This window comes from Staurois parvus, unplaced genomic scaffold (genome assembly GCF_062004578.1).
Source record: "Staurois parvus isolate SC_StPar_1 unplaced genomic scaffold, SC_StPar_1.0 ptg000024l, whole genome shotgun sequence".
Classification (NCBI taxonomy): domain Eukaryota; kingdom Metazoa; phylum Chordata; class Amphibia; order Anura; family Ranidae; genus Staurois; species Staurois parvus.
In genome coordinates, this window is record NW_028317820.1 from 1,602,950 (window position 1) to 1,617,321 (window position 14,372).

The following is a 14,372-nucleotide window of genomic DNA, read 5'->3' on the forward strand; positions in this document are numbered from 1 at the left end:
AAGCCTCTGCAGCGGAGACAGTGTGCCGCTGGAGGGATCATTTTAAGGTAAATTCTTCATAATGTGCTAGTATTACGACATTATCTTGCAAATGACTTTTAAAACTCTTTTTAGCAAGTTGCAGTTTACTTTAGATGTTGTCCGTTTCTCTGTGCTATTACAAAATAAAGTAAATACAAATTCCTATAATATGCTGTAACGGAACCGTCCCAACCTGCCCTGAGTACTTCCTTTATGATACCGCTTCCCCATCCGAACACCGACCACAGACTCCACAACCGACCATACAAGACTAGATGACACCAGTCTGTCTAAACATGGAACTCTTTATTTTAAACTCGAACTGGCTTTTTATACACTCAGGGGAAGATCCCCTCTCCCTGCATAATGACACAGGGCGGGGCAATCTACACTTGGCAACAAGAGACATGCAGGTATTCAAACTTCACACCAGCAGACAGTCCCATCAGGAAGGAGGGCTGCTGGAGACCCCCCCCCCACTAAGCTAATACACATAAACACATACATCCCATAATAGTTTGCTCCCAAGCCAGACACACAATAGAACAATGGGATGCATCCACATGGCATGAAACAATCAACAACCCCCCACACCCCAATATTAGGACAGATCACCCTGTACCTCTAACAGGAACAGGGTGACTTACACATAAGAGGATATAGGGAGCTGAGACAGGGGTCTCCCCACCTTTCCAAAGTGAGCTGGGTTCCATGGGCCCCTCACCCAAAGTGACTTCTGTCACATATGCAGTAAACAGTATTCATTTAAAATGAGACATTTCACCTCTGCTTTTTCAAATTTGCCAATTACAGGCAGATTGGTCATTTGTTCACAGATTTTCTCATCTTCTTGGAGACTTTGATAAACTGAAACAAAACTCTGTTGTACTATTAAAACTATATACAATTTTACTTTTTCAGATTATCTATGGCAGCCTGAGATGGAATCCATAGAGCAGGTTTTAGTTAACAACAGTGAACGTAAACTACTCTGTAAAATCTTTGAATATTTCCCGGATGATCTGACTGTGAGCTGGTATAAGAAGAATGAGGAGACAGATGACATTATTGCTCTGGATAATATTAATAAATACAAGACTGAAATCAGTGGACACCAGAGGCAGTCAGATAACACATACAGCTGTACAGCCAGTCTGCTGTTCACCCCAACACTGCCAGAAGACCAGAGGTCAGAGTTCATCTGCAAAGTGCAACATCCCAGTCTACAGCAACCCATAGAGAGAAGAATAGGACCCCTACAAATTACAGGTAGGTTCTCTACACTGACAACCAACAACTCTTAGGATATTAGCCTGCAGCTGCAATCTTTTAAGTGAACTGGTTACCTGAATCCTGGAAATTGTCCAGAACTGTCACAATGTATGCTTGATTACACACACACTTAAACTTGAAGCTGAAATTTACATATGGCTAATTTTACATAGTTCCTTTGGTCCAGCTAGGACCAAGGTAAGTATGTATCCTATATCATACCTGTGGAAACTGGAAATCACTGTTCTAGGCTCTGCTTCTACACTGATCTCCACTTGCTTCTGGGTCTCCTGCTGGCTGCCCTGCTACTTTCAGAACACAGGAGGTCATTAGCTTGGCACAGGAGCCATTCACAACACATTTTCTCAATGAATGCAAAGTATTCTCTGATTATAAATTGTGAAGTTTGTGACATCACCTCCCCACCTCGTCTAATCAGGAAATGTTTCTGCATACATGAAGAAAAGTATCTTCATGTATGCAGAAACAGAAAGCAACCAACCCACTATGGGCACAATGCAGCAAGGCAGCTGCTCAACATGGTACCAAGGTCGTAGTGACCACTGTACTATCTGTGTCTACTACAGCTTTTTCCAGCTTCCATAGGGATTCCACAGATATGGCACAAACATACCTACTGTATATTGGTCCAAATTGCCACACCTGGAATTCAAATTCTAAGAATATTTAAAGCTGAACCTTTTCCTTTTGAGTTCTGGATAGTGTAGGAAATGGTTAAAGTCCCTGTCAGGTTTGTTTTTTTGTTGTACCATTAAGAAGATGTTCCTTTATTTACTCTTCTAGAGATTCAAAAAGAAGTGACAGGAGATCCAAAGTGAACGCAAATCCCCTCTTAAGCTCACCACACACAGTACAATCTGATTTCGATCTACCCACAAAAATGCAGTGCAATATCCTGTCTGATTGGATACAAACTGAATGGTTAGATTAGGTAGGCTCTTTCATTTCAAAGGTTTGGTAAATCTAAAGTTGATTGTACAAAGATTATATGGATAGATAGTAACAGGTATGGTGACCCTTAGACAGCTCACCCGAACAGGTGTCTATATTGGAAGACTTCACCTCTACATCTGTTTCAGTGACAACTACAAAATGTTGCCTTTTCCATTACTTCCTAGAGACTATGGTCACCAGTACAAACAGAGATGGCAAATCTTCTTAATAGGGAAAGAGGCACCAATAAAACCCTGCAGAGGTTCTGACCCTTCACTGCTTTATCCAAAAGTTAAAAAAAAGTTTGGGGCTTTAGACACATTGACCCTGATTTACTATTGTGCCTAGGCGCATATTCGTGGGCGAACGTCTAATTTTTACGAGCGACCATCTACTTTTACCCCTCTAAGAGATTTACTATTGAGCAGCGTTAACAAGTAGACGCCAAATTGAATTTACTAACGAGACACACACCAGGAATCAGACTCACAAAGCAGACTTGGTAAGAGGCACGTCTAACACCATAAAAAATTACTGCAGAAACATGTTCACTTTGAAATTTGCTTTGCCAAATATCAGGACGTCACTTTAAACAATATCTGCCATTTCAAAAAAAAATTTAAATGTGTTAAAAAGTGTTTTTTATAAGCAATTTGACACAGTGAAAAACTAGACGCTCGTGCAGCTTATTTGGCTGATACAAATGCTCATGTGCAGAACACATTTTAGACGTCCTCTGTGGGCGCTTGCTTTTTAGCCACTGCTCATTAGTAAATCTCAGTGTCCTCTGACAGACGGCACTCGGTCGCGTCTCCTGTGTTTAACAAACAGCACTCGGCATATCTTTATGTATTCTAATTAGATTTCCTTAGTTCTAGTGATTCTAATTTTGTTTCTTATCCTTTATAATTATTTCTGTAATGATTTTACTTATTTCGAAGGTCTAGATAATATTTATTTTGCCAGCTGAATGTAAAAATAAAGGTCCGCAATAAAAAAAAAAAAAAAAAAAAAAAACAGCATGGGTCCCCCCTCTCATCCATACCAAGCCCTTCAGGTCTGGTATGGATATTAAGGGGGAACTCCACTCCGAAATTTAAAAAAAAAAAACAACCTGGAGTACCCCCCAATATCCATACCAGACCCTTATCCGAGCATGCAGCCCGGCAGGTCAGGAAGGGGGGGGGGGACGAGCGAGCGCCCCCCCCCTGAACCATACCAGGCCACTTTCCCTCAACACGGGGGGTGCTTTGGGGTAGGGGGGCTCCCCCCCAAAGCACCTTGTCCCCATGTTGATGGGGACAAGGGCCTCTTCCCCACAACCCTGGCCGGTGGTTGTGGGGGTCTGCGGGTGGGGGACTTATCAGAATCCCGCCCCCCCCCTACGTGAATGAGTCTGCGGTACATGGTCCCGCTACTCATTCACAAAAAAACAAAGTGTTGTGTAAAAAAAACACAGTACAGGGTCTTTGACAAGTCCGTTAATAAAACAATGTCCCTCGAAGTAGATCCAACGTCAATCACGGTGTCACGCGCCGGCGACCGGAAAAAAGAAAAAAAACGATAACCAGTTCCGCACTCGACGAGGCTTACTAGCCTTATGCGGTGAGTCGCTCGCTGACAGCTCTTAAATAGGTATGGGGCGGGGCCAGCAGGGGACATCATCTGAGTGACCCCGCCCCATGTGACATCGTTGATCTCACATGGGGTAGAATCACATGCTTGATGTCCCCGGCTGGCCCCCCATGTTGAGGGCATGTAGACTGGTATGGTCCAGGAGGGGGGGGGGCGCTCGCTCGCCCCCCCCCCCTTTCCTGACCTGCCGGGCTGCATGCTCGGATAAGGGTCTGGTATGGATATTGGGGGGTCTCCACGCTGTTTTTTTTTTTTATTTTCGGCATGGAGTTACCCCTTAACATCCATACCAGACCCGAAGGGCTTAGTATGGATGGGAGGGGGGACCCCACGCTGTTTTTTTTATTATTTAATTCACGGAAATGATATAAAATTCAGCTGTCAGTGGGAAACCCCGATGACAGCTGAAACATTCCTTCTGTCCCTGCAGAGAGCTCCGCTATTATATTTGATATTAAAAAGTATAGAGACTGCAACATTGTATCTATTTGTATCCATTTCGGATATAGATGTTTTTATTCGGATACATATAGATAAAATGTTGCAACCTTTATACTTTTTAATGTCAAATATAATAGCGCAGCTCTCTGCAGGGACAGAAGTAATTACTTTGCTATTATATTTGCCGGCCGTAGACGGGACGAAAATCGGACAATTTTTTTTACCGTTGGTGGTAACTTCGGCCCATTGAACAACCGATTTTTCATTTTTTTTTTTTTTTTTTTAGAAAGGCTAGTTTTCGCCCCATCTATGGCCTGTATTTTTCTTTTTCTTCTTTTTCTTATTCTTTTTTTTTATTCTTTTTCATTTTCTTCTTCTTTTTCTTGCAGGTCATGGCTCATGCGCAGATTTTTTATCTGTATAAAGATCAGCCAATTTGCCGATCATTGCCGCTAAAATCGGCCGATTTTTATCCAAATTTACAGATTAAAAAAAGTGGCAAAATCCCAAAAAATGGCTGACCAATTAACCCACTAACGGCCTGAAAATCAGCCAATTTTTTTTCGGTCGATTTTAGACCCATCTAAAGCAGGCCATAGATGGGTCTAAAATCGGCCAATTTTTCTGCCGAAAAAAAAATCGAACGATTTTCGGGCCATTAGTGGGTTAATTGGTCAGCCGTTTTTCAGGATTTTGGCACATTTTTTATATCAGTAAATTTGGAAAAAAAAATTTCCAACTTTACTGATAAACAAAATGTGCCAAAATCCCGAAAAATGGCCAACCAATTATCCCACTAATGGAAGAGGTCCTTGTCTCCATTAACATGGGGACAAGGTGCTTTGGGGGGGAGCCCCCCCTGCCCCAAAGCACCCCCCATGTTGAGGGCATGTGGCCTGGTATGGTTCAGGAGGGGGAGTGCTCGCTCGTCCCCCCCCCCTTTCCTGACCTGCCGGGCTGCATGCTCAGATAAGGGTCTCGTATGGATTTTGGAGGGAACCCAAGCTGTTTTTTATTTAATTTTGGCATGGAGTTACCCCTTAATATCCATACCAGACCCGAAGGGCTTGGTGTGGATGGGAGGGGGGACCCCATGCCGTTTTTAATTTATTATGGTGGTTTTTAAATGTAATTTTCCCTTTTTTTTCTTCACTATAGCTCAGAAATTCACCTGTCACTTCCCCCAGCTAAAAGAGAAAGTTTTCTTGGAATTTATATCCCTAAAGGAAACAATGTTTACTTTGAGTTTATTAAAAGATACACAGTTTTCTGTAACTTCGGGGAAAGTGACTTTTAAGCTTGTGAACTATAGTGAAGAAGAAAAAAAAAAGGCTGGCATTTGCATTTGAAAATCAGTGCCGACATACACTTTGTATTGCGAAAAAAATTATTAACAATTGTGTAAACCGAGGCATTATTTTCAATGGATTTTCATTCGTAAACCGAAAATTACGTTAACCGAGGCGTTGATAAACTGAGGTACGCCTGTATTAGTATTGCAATCCTTTGTATTGGGATACATAGAACCAACATACATCTGAATTGGCAACATAGCACAACATTTGTGTCACATTTGAGATATCTGGCTAGTTAAACTGACCTTGCCCAGGGACCTAGGATTGATTCACAGCACAGAAATACAGGCAGGATTAGTGTTCAACAGCTCTGTGGATTAGTGGTTAGCACTACTGTCTCACAACGCTAGGGTTGTTGGTTTGAATCCCAACCACAGCAATGAATTTGCATGATCTCCATGTGACTACCCTAACATACAGTGGAGCAAAAAAGTATTTAGTCAGCCACCAATTGTGCAAGTTCTCCCACTTAAAAAGATGAGAGAGGCCTGTAATTGGCATCATAGGTAGACCTCAACTATGAGAAAAAAAATCCAGACAATCACATTGGCTGATTTGGAAAGAATTTATTTGCAAATTATGGTGGAAAATAAGTATTTGGCCAATATCAAAAGTTCATCTCAATACTTTGTTATATATCCTTTGTTGGCAATGACAGAGGTCAAACGTTTCCTGTAAGTCTTCACAAGGTTGGCACACACTGTTGCTGGTATGTTGGCCCATTCCTCCATGCAGATCTCCTCGAGAGCAGTGATGTTTTGGGGCTGTCGCTGGGCAACACGGACTTTGAACTCCCTCCAAAGGTTTTCTATGGGGTTGAGATCTGGAGACTGGCTAGGCCACTCCAGGACCTTGAAATGCTTCTTACGAAGCCACTCCTTCGTTGCCCGGGCGGTATGTTTGGGATCATTGTCATGTTGGAAGACCCAGCCACGTTTCATCTTCAATGCCCTTGCTGATGGAAGGAGGTTTGCACTCAAAATCTCACGATACATGGCCCCATTCATTCTGTCCTGTACATGGATCAGTTGTCTTGGTCCCTTTGTGGAGAAATAGCCCCAAAACATGAAGTTGCCACCCCCATGCTTCACAGTAGGTATGGTGTTCTTTGGATGCAACTCAACATTCTCTCTCCTTCAAACACGACGAGTTGTGTTTCTACCAAACAGTTCTATTTTGGTTTCATCTGACCATATGACATTCTCTCAATCCTCTTCTGGATCATCCAAATGCTCTCTAGCAAACTTCAGATGGGCCCGCACATGTACTGGCTTAAGCAGGGGACACGTCTGGCACTGCAGGATCTGAGTCCCTGGCGGCGTAGTGTGTTACTGATGGTAGCCTTTGTTACGTTGGTCCCAGCTCGTGCTTAGTGCTTGGTTCACACTAGATGCGATTTAAAATTGTGCTTTTTGTTGGCAATTTCACTGTGTTTTCTGTAGATTTACCAATGAGTTATTGCGTTTTCAATTGTGTTTTGCATTGCGATTTCTATTGTAGTCTATATGTGAAATCGCTACAAAATGCTGAAAAAGTTAGACGAGAACTACTTTTGAAATTGTGCTGCAGCAAATCGCTTACGTTAAGACACTCACATCCACATTCATTAGAACGGATATCAGGTACAATTTCAATTCCCAAATCGCACCTGAAATCGTGCACCCTGGATGCGACTCGGCATGCGACTTGCAAATCGTATGCCAAGTCGCACCCTATTGTCTGCTATTAGAGCAGTCACATGGGTGCGTTTCCGACACTGATTTCTAAAGTAGTACATGTACTACTTTTGTGACGATTTGCATAGATATCTGTGTCAGATGTCTTGCAAATCATAAGGAAATCAGCATCTTCACTGTACGTCGCACAATTTCTAAATCGGCTTTGATGTGACCTGGGTGTAAGGCCTTTTTATGTTTGATTTCCTGAGTGTTTTTCCGATTTATGGAAAATGCCGCATACTAGCAAAAGTGAATTGGCATTTTCAGTATTGCATGCGAGATGTGGTCATGTGACTGCCTTAACTCATGCGATAATCTGGAGTGAATTGTGCCCATAGAGCCAAAAAATATTGCCAATAGGGCTCCCTTTCACATCCCTGTTCAATGTTCGGTTGTATGCTGCACAGGCACACTTGACTGTGGCTTTCTTTCTGACTCTGATTTGTGTGGCCTGTATACCAAGGATTAACGCAGGTGGGAAGAGAATTAATCAGGTGCAAACACTTTCTCTGACCAAATGAATGACAGTGGTGGGTGTGGCCTACCTTATATAAAGAGATGCAGTAGTGGCTGATTTTTTTCCTTGTACAGGCACATTACTTCTGCAAGTCCTTGTCTGTGGTGGTTTAGGGAGGAAGAGATATTGTGGTGAATTGCCCCCAGGCCACACTCACACTGTGTTTTGATGTGGGCTGTAAATGTTTTGCATGTTCTTCCTTCTAAGGTGTGTTTGTGTGTTATGTGTTATTGTACAATGATTGTGTTTATTATCTTTGCATTGTAATCCTAACACATGTCCATTGCTCTGCTCTTCCAAGTTTGCTTTATTTAGAATGAAATTCAGTTTTCAGACAAACATGGTGAGAAATGTATGTGTGGGGGATTTGGGAGGTGTTTTTATTTTGGCACGTATGTATTTTTATATTGATATTTCGATCTGCAGCTTGTTGTGTGAATAAGCCCAAGTGATTCATATTAACAGTTTGTTTCCTGCTGTAACCTGTGAAAGCACAGTTCATTATAAGTATAATCTTTCAGATTGTAAACTCTTATGAGCAGGACCGTTCTATTTTAGCAACATCAATCCTGCTTTTTTTTTTTTTTTTCACACCAGGATATTGAATGTAGCTTTTTGTTGCTGTCCAAATAAATGTGGAATGTGTATTTGATCAATAAACATTTGTACTATGTATTTTTTGGGGGGATTATTTCATGTTCTAGTTGAATGTTACACAGTGGCTAAATGGTTAGTACTTCCACCTGGCAGTACTAGGGTCATTGGTTCAAATCCCAGCCATGGCACCTCCTGCCTGGAGTTTGCATGTTCTCCCTGTGCCTGTTTCCTCTGGGTAATCCGGTTTCCTCCCACACTCTAAAGACATGCTGGTAGGTTAATTGGATCCTGTCAAAATTGTCCCTAGTATATGTATGAATGTAAGTTAGGGCTCTTAGTACGCCCCTTGAGGGTTAGGGACTGATGTGAATTTACCACATCTATATGTAAAGCGCAGCGTAAATTGACAGCGCTATATAAGTATCTGAAATAAATGTACTAGCACCCCTAACACATATTTTTGCTAGCTATATAATATGCCCAAATCTTCCTTGTTAGAGCGCACATGTGCAAGTATGTCCAAAATAACAAACCAAAAGTCCCCTATTACACGACAAGACCATGTTATGTACCAATGAATAGGTTGTGTTCAATGTGCAGCTAGCTATTCTTTTTCTACAATCCTCTTAACAGTAATAAATTGGGCCCCCAATTTATGTTGACTTTGGGCCTTTACTGGCAAATATATATTTGCCAATGTCATATACACAGTATAGCTGCAAGAATACATTCACCAATGCCAAATCTACAATAGAACTGCAAACATATATTTGCGAATGTTGTATACACAATGGAGCCGCATGTAAAATTGCTATGGTGCACAAATAAACGCCAAGATGGCTGTTGGAGGAGGCGCTAGAGCAACTGTCATACCGGAAATACGTCATGATGTTGGCGGAAGGATGTTTGCACACACCCGGAAGTGGAAGTGGGGAGTGTGAGTGGATGGGAGTGTAGTTAGGAGAGTTTAGTGTTAATTTGCAAGTCTATTTTTTAGTTTTGTGAATTGTTCTTTTGTGAAATTCCAAACCACATCTGGACATGGCGAGATCGCTGTTCTCCACCGAAGAGCTGATCCTCATTTGCTGGGGAAACATTACTAATAATTGTTGTATTTTCAGATGAAAACATGTCCAATTCCTAGATCCATTGAGGTACATAGCAGAGGTTCAAGGTTCTTCCTAACTATACAGGTGGCACAGAGACAAGCATACACCCAGGGCCACTGTTAGATATCACGGGGCCATGTACAGCATACCTGACAGCCCCCCACCGCCAGAGAAAATATCCAAATTATATTTATGGTAAAAATACACTAAAAACATTATTAATGGACATAATCCCAACCAAATTCCTGTGAAATCTAAATGATAAAACTGTACTGAGTTCATAAATAAAGCTGTGTGTGTAATTGAGGTGTAATTGAGGTCTTGGGGCTCATGGGTGCTGTGGCCTGTAGAGTGGGAATCAGTGGTTTGTTTTTGTGGCTGTTGCCATTTGCAGGCAACCTATGTTACACTATGGAATTGCTGCAGGTCATAATTTGACAAGCATATGGGTGCAGGTGTACAGCCCTGAACACAGACAGTGAGCATTCAGGGCCACTTCCCCACGCCTTTACACCTGTCAGATTAAAACCTGTGTTCATACAGCTGCTGTGTCCCCATAGTGTAACAGGTGGCTCTAGCCACATAAACAACCCACTCATTCATGCTGTGCAGGCCAGAGGACCTGTGTGAATGGGGCATTTTTTACTTTTTTTTTTTTCCTCGGCTCGTTAATTTCAATGGGCTGCCTAATGTGTGGGAACGTGCAAAAATACTGCAGGCATATTATTTTAAAAGTGTGTTGCACCTAACCGCACACATCTGCAAAGGGCATTGCATTTCTTTGTTGTGCTGGAAAATGTGTGTTGTTGCATGCGTTTCTGCACCACCAATGGTGTGAACAAGTCCTAAGGGCCAGTTCACACTATAGAAACAGTCTAGATGTGTTCCTGATGCGTTTTTGCATGCCCTTTTGGCATGCATGTTTAGTGTGTTCCAGTACATTTTGGATGCGTTTTGGACACGTTGCATTGCATTTTTGTATCCCTTCCAGTTAGTTTTTTCTACTTTCTTTTTATTCAATTTAATTAGGGGCATGTGCGTTTTAGTACATTCAAGGATGTTTCAATGTGTTCCAGTATAGTTCTGTGCAGAAACAATGTAGAGTGGTCAACTTTGTTTACAGCACCTGCAATGCACTGAAAATGGAAAGCGCTGATGTGAACTATCACATTGACAACCATATAACCTTCTTTCTGTGCGTTTGTGATGCCAAAAAAGCAACTGAAACACATGTAGTGTGAACTGGCCCTAAAGGTAATTAGAGGTAAGGGAACGGGACTGACCAGCAATTGTGAATTCAATCAGACTAGTGGTGATATACAATCAGCAATCGTATAATAATGTGAGATCTGAGCTGTAGCTGAGAGAAAATGAGACACATTCACTTGATCAGTAAATAGATAGTTAAAAAGAGTGGGGCGGTGATCCATAGATTTGCATATGGGACAGGTGCTGATGGGGTGGGGGAGGGGGTCAAGTTGTATAAGGAGACAGATTTAAAAGAAGATACAAAAGTTACAATGAAATATACACAACATGAAACTTGCACATTTGCAACTTGGCAGAAGAACAGGACACAGGTAACATTCATCCACTTTCTAGTCATTAGGCAAAATCATAATTGATTGATCAATATTCCTGGCGCTGACACAACCCAGAAAATTGATCTTCATATTGTTAACATTCATAAATGTTATTTTTTAACATTTATACAGGCCCAATGAACCTAACAACATGTCTTTTGAGTGTTGGCAGAAACACATCCATACAGGGAAAGCATGCAAACTGGGATGCAGCTATGACTGGGATTAGAACCCATGACCCAAGTGCTGTAAATTCTGAGCTCTAACCACTAAGCCACTGTAGGAGACACAGTTTGAGCTGCAATGTAGAATAGTTACATTGTTTAAAAATGATAAAGCGAGTGCTGGTAAAATTATATAGACTACTAAAATGGTATTACACAAGATAAATATAACCACGAACAGTAGTGCATGAACTCGTGAAAGGTCATCCACCCTTGTGACAGTGTACTACACTATTAAGCACCTTTCTAGCTCCTGTGGCTGAGCTAATTCCTCACTAGGACCATTTGGGCACCCACCCTGATGGATGGATGGCTGGAGCTGGATGACTAACCCATAGCTGCCAGCATACCGCTGCACCCCCAGATGTGTGATGTGTATAACCCATACACATTAATAATTTTGTTCTGGTGAGTGTAGACCAGTCCCAAGGGTGGTTTATCTTTCACAAGTTCATGCACTGCTGTCCGTCACGGAGAAACCACATGTGCCATTCATAGGCACTCTCTGAGTTGGTAATCTCACACGAAGGACATTCCATTATTTAGAAATGATTATATGAACTTAGCACCATTTACCATTTTACATCATTATTGCAATTATTTGCACTTTTTGGTTTTTACATGTGTTCAGTATTGATCACATGCATTTATAGCACTGCACTATGACTTTAACATAGAATAGTTACGTGATTAAAGAGAAGGAAGCTGTATCATTATATTGGGAACTTAGAACTAGACATTCCAAATTGTTTGAGATATAAGTGTGAAAATGTTTAACATTTGAAAATAGAATGTATGACATTCATTAGTAAATGCATTAGTTGTCTGATCATTTTGGAGAAACCGCAAAAAAAAAAAATTATAATAAAGGTGTAATATTTGTTACATTCTAAGTATGCGAACACAAGAACGCCAAGGCTACAAAGCCCGCGCTTGTGCGCCATCTAGCGAACATATCCAGTATTGCACCTAAAAATGTGCCAGATGCGATTCCACATTTACTAATAGCAAAGTATACATTCGTCAATGAGATTGCTAGACACCGCTCAGAAGACTGACAGGTCTTGATTGATTTAATTGAGTCTGCCTGAATGTTCAGAGTCTGCTGGTAGACTCAAGTCTTAGTAAATCAGGGCCATTGTGTTAAGACGCTGCAGTTGTCTATGTGATACTGGAAACCTGTAATCTTTCTTGTATTTATGTCCAGTGGCTCCGCAGGCAATAGAGCCGGTGAGATTCTCCCTCAGTGATTCAGGAGAGGTGAGATGTTCCCTGACTCTGAAGAGATTCTACCCTCAGGAGATTAACATTACATGGAGCACCGCAGAACCACAAACCAAACTAATGTCTGACAGCAAACCAGCAAAATCTGAGGATGGTGAAACATTTGATGTTACAAGTGTGTGTACATTGCCCCGGCCTCTACGCTTTCCTGTCTATGTGACCTGGGAGCATCAGTCAGTGAAAGAAGCTCAGAGTGTTATACTGAATTCCTCAGGTAATGAGTACAGCATAACATGGATCTTGTACAAGAGTACATTCTAGGTATTAATACTCAGGGGGTATTGTGAAATTATTTATTCAACTTCTGTTGAAGGGATCTGTCAGAAAACTTTCCAACGATCAGTGGCTGCAGCCGAACAGGTGCCAATGTCCCAACACAATATCCTGGCGGGGGATATTCCTCCATCCACCTTCTTTGTGTGAATGAAGGGATTTGTTTTTTAAATAACTAACCCTATGGCTGGCCTTAATTAGTACACAGCACAAGCTTTAGCCTAGGTTCACACCTATGCATGTTGTGCAAACCGCCTTTGTGTTGTCACGGCATGGCATTCATTTGAATGTGCTGTTGTGCCTCACAAAACACAGGGAAAACGTCCTTGCACCTTTCCAGTGCAGTTCCCATTGCAGGTGCGATTCCCAGTGTGAGTGGCATACCATTAGGTGTACTGGCACCCACTCGCGGGTCCTGCATTTTGGGTGAGGGTGGTTGCAGCTGCGAGATGAAATGCGGGTCCAGCAGTGGCTTCCACCTGCACTAGTGTGAACCAAGCCTGATACTGAAAAGATCCCACTATCTGCATATTAGCAGAATAATAGAAAAGATCTAAAAAATTACAAAGCTCCTCACATGCCCACACACAACATTAGTACAGCTTGTCATTGTGTCAGAAGGCAGCATTGTCATAGTGTGTCACTGAGTCAGAACTGTGTCACCTTTTACCAATGCCAAAATAATGCATTACATGTTTTCTGTTAGAAATTCAGAATAAAGTGTAATAGGATATTTTATCCCTATAAAATATATGCCATTCATCAGTCGCCATTCAATGCTTGTCAGTTGTCGATGTTATGGATGCATGTCAGTGGTTACTGGTTCTTTCCAATCTATCTAACAGACTGAGATAATCAAACATAATAATATTGTATGTGGGAAAGTTTACATAAGCTCAATACATTTATGAAAGAAAATTTCCAGTAATGGTATATATTTTTATATAGTTACATAATTCCAGCTTGGACCAATGTAACTATGCATATACTATACCATACTTGGCCAATGCCCCAGGAAGCTGGAAATCATTAAAGTAGACACTGCTACTCCACTGATCTCCACTTGCTTCTGGGATGCTTACTAAATGCAAGAGGTTGGCCATTCGACAAATTCACCATTCAGAGAATACTTTGCTTCTTCCAATAAATGCAAAGTGTTTTATGATTGGACAAGGTAGAGAGTGTGATGACACTTCCCTGCTATTCCACCACATCCAATTAGAGATGGCCTGTGCTGATCAGCCGATCTCCTGTATTCACAATGTATCAGGCCAGCTGCTCAGCAAGTGACCCGCAGGCATTGGAGATCACTGGAGTAGCGATGTCTCCATATTTCCAGCTTCCAAGGACATCATTCAGGTAAAGTTTATACTTAGTTATATTGTTCTG

General features: G+C 41.6%; 1 protein-coding gene across 1 annotated transcript in view; it reads left to right on the plus strand.

The window, feature by feature from the left end:
- LOC149472063 (uncharacterized) overlaps window positions 1-14,372 on the plus strand; it is a 115,888-nt gene that overhangs the window by 49,116 nt on the left and 52,400 nt on the right. Inside the window, exons 11-12 of the mRNA XM_089693217.1 lie at window positions 943-1,290; window positions 12,634-12,924. Coding sequence (XP_089549343.1) covers window positions 943-1,290; window positions 12,634-12,924 — 639 coding nt within the window. The remainder of the gene's footprint in view (window positions 1-942; window positions 1,291-12,633; window positions 12,925-14,372) is intronic.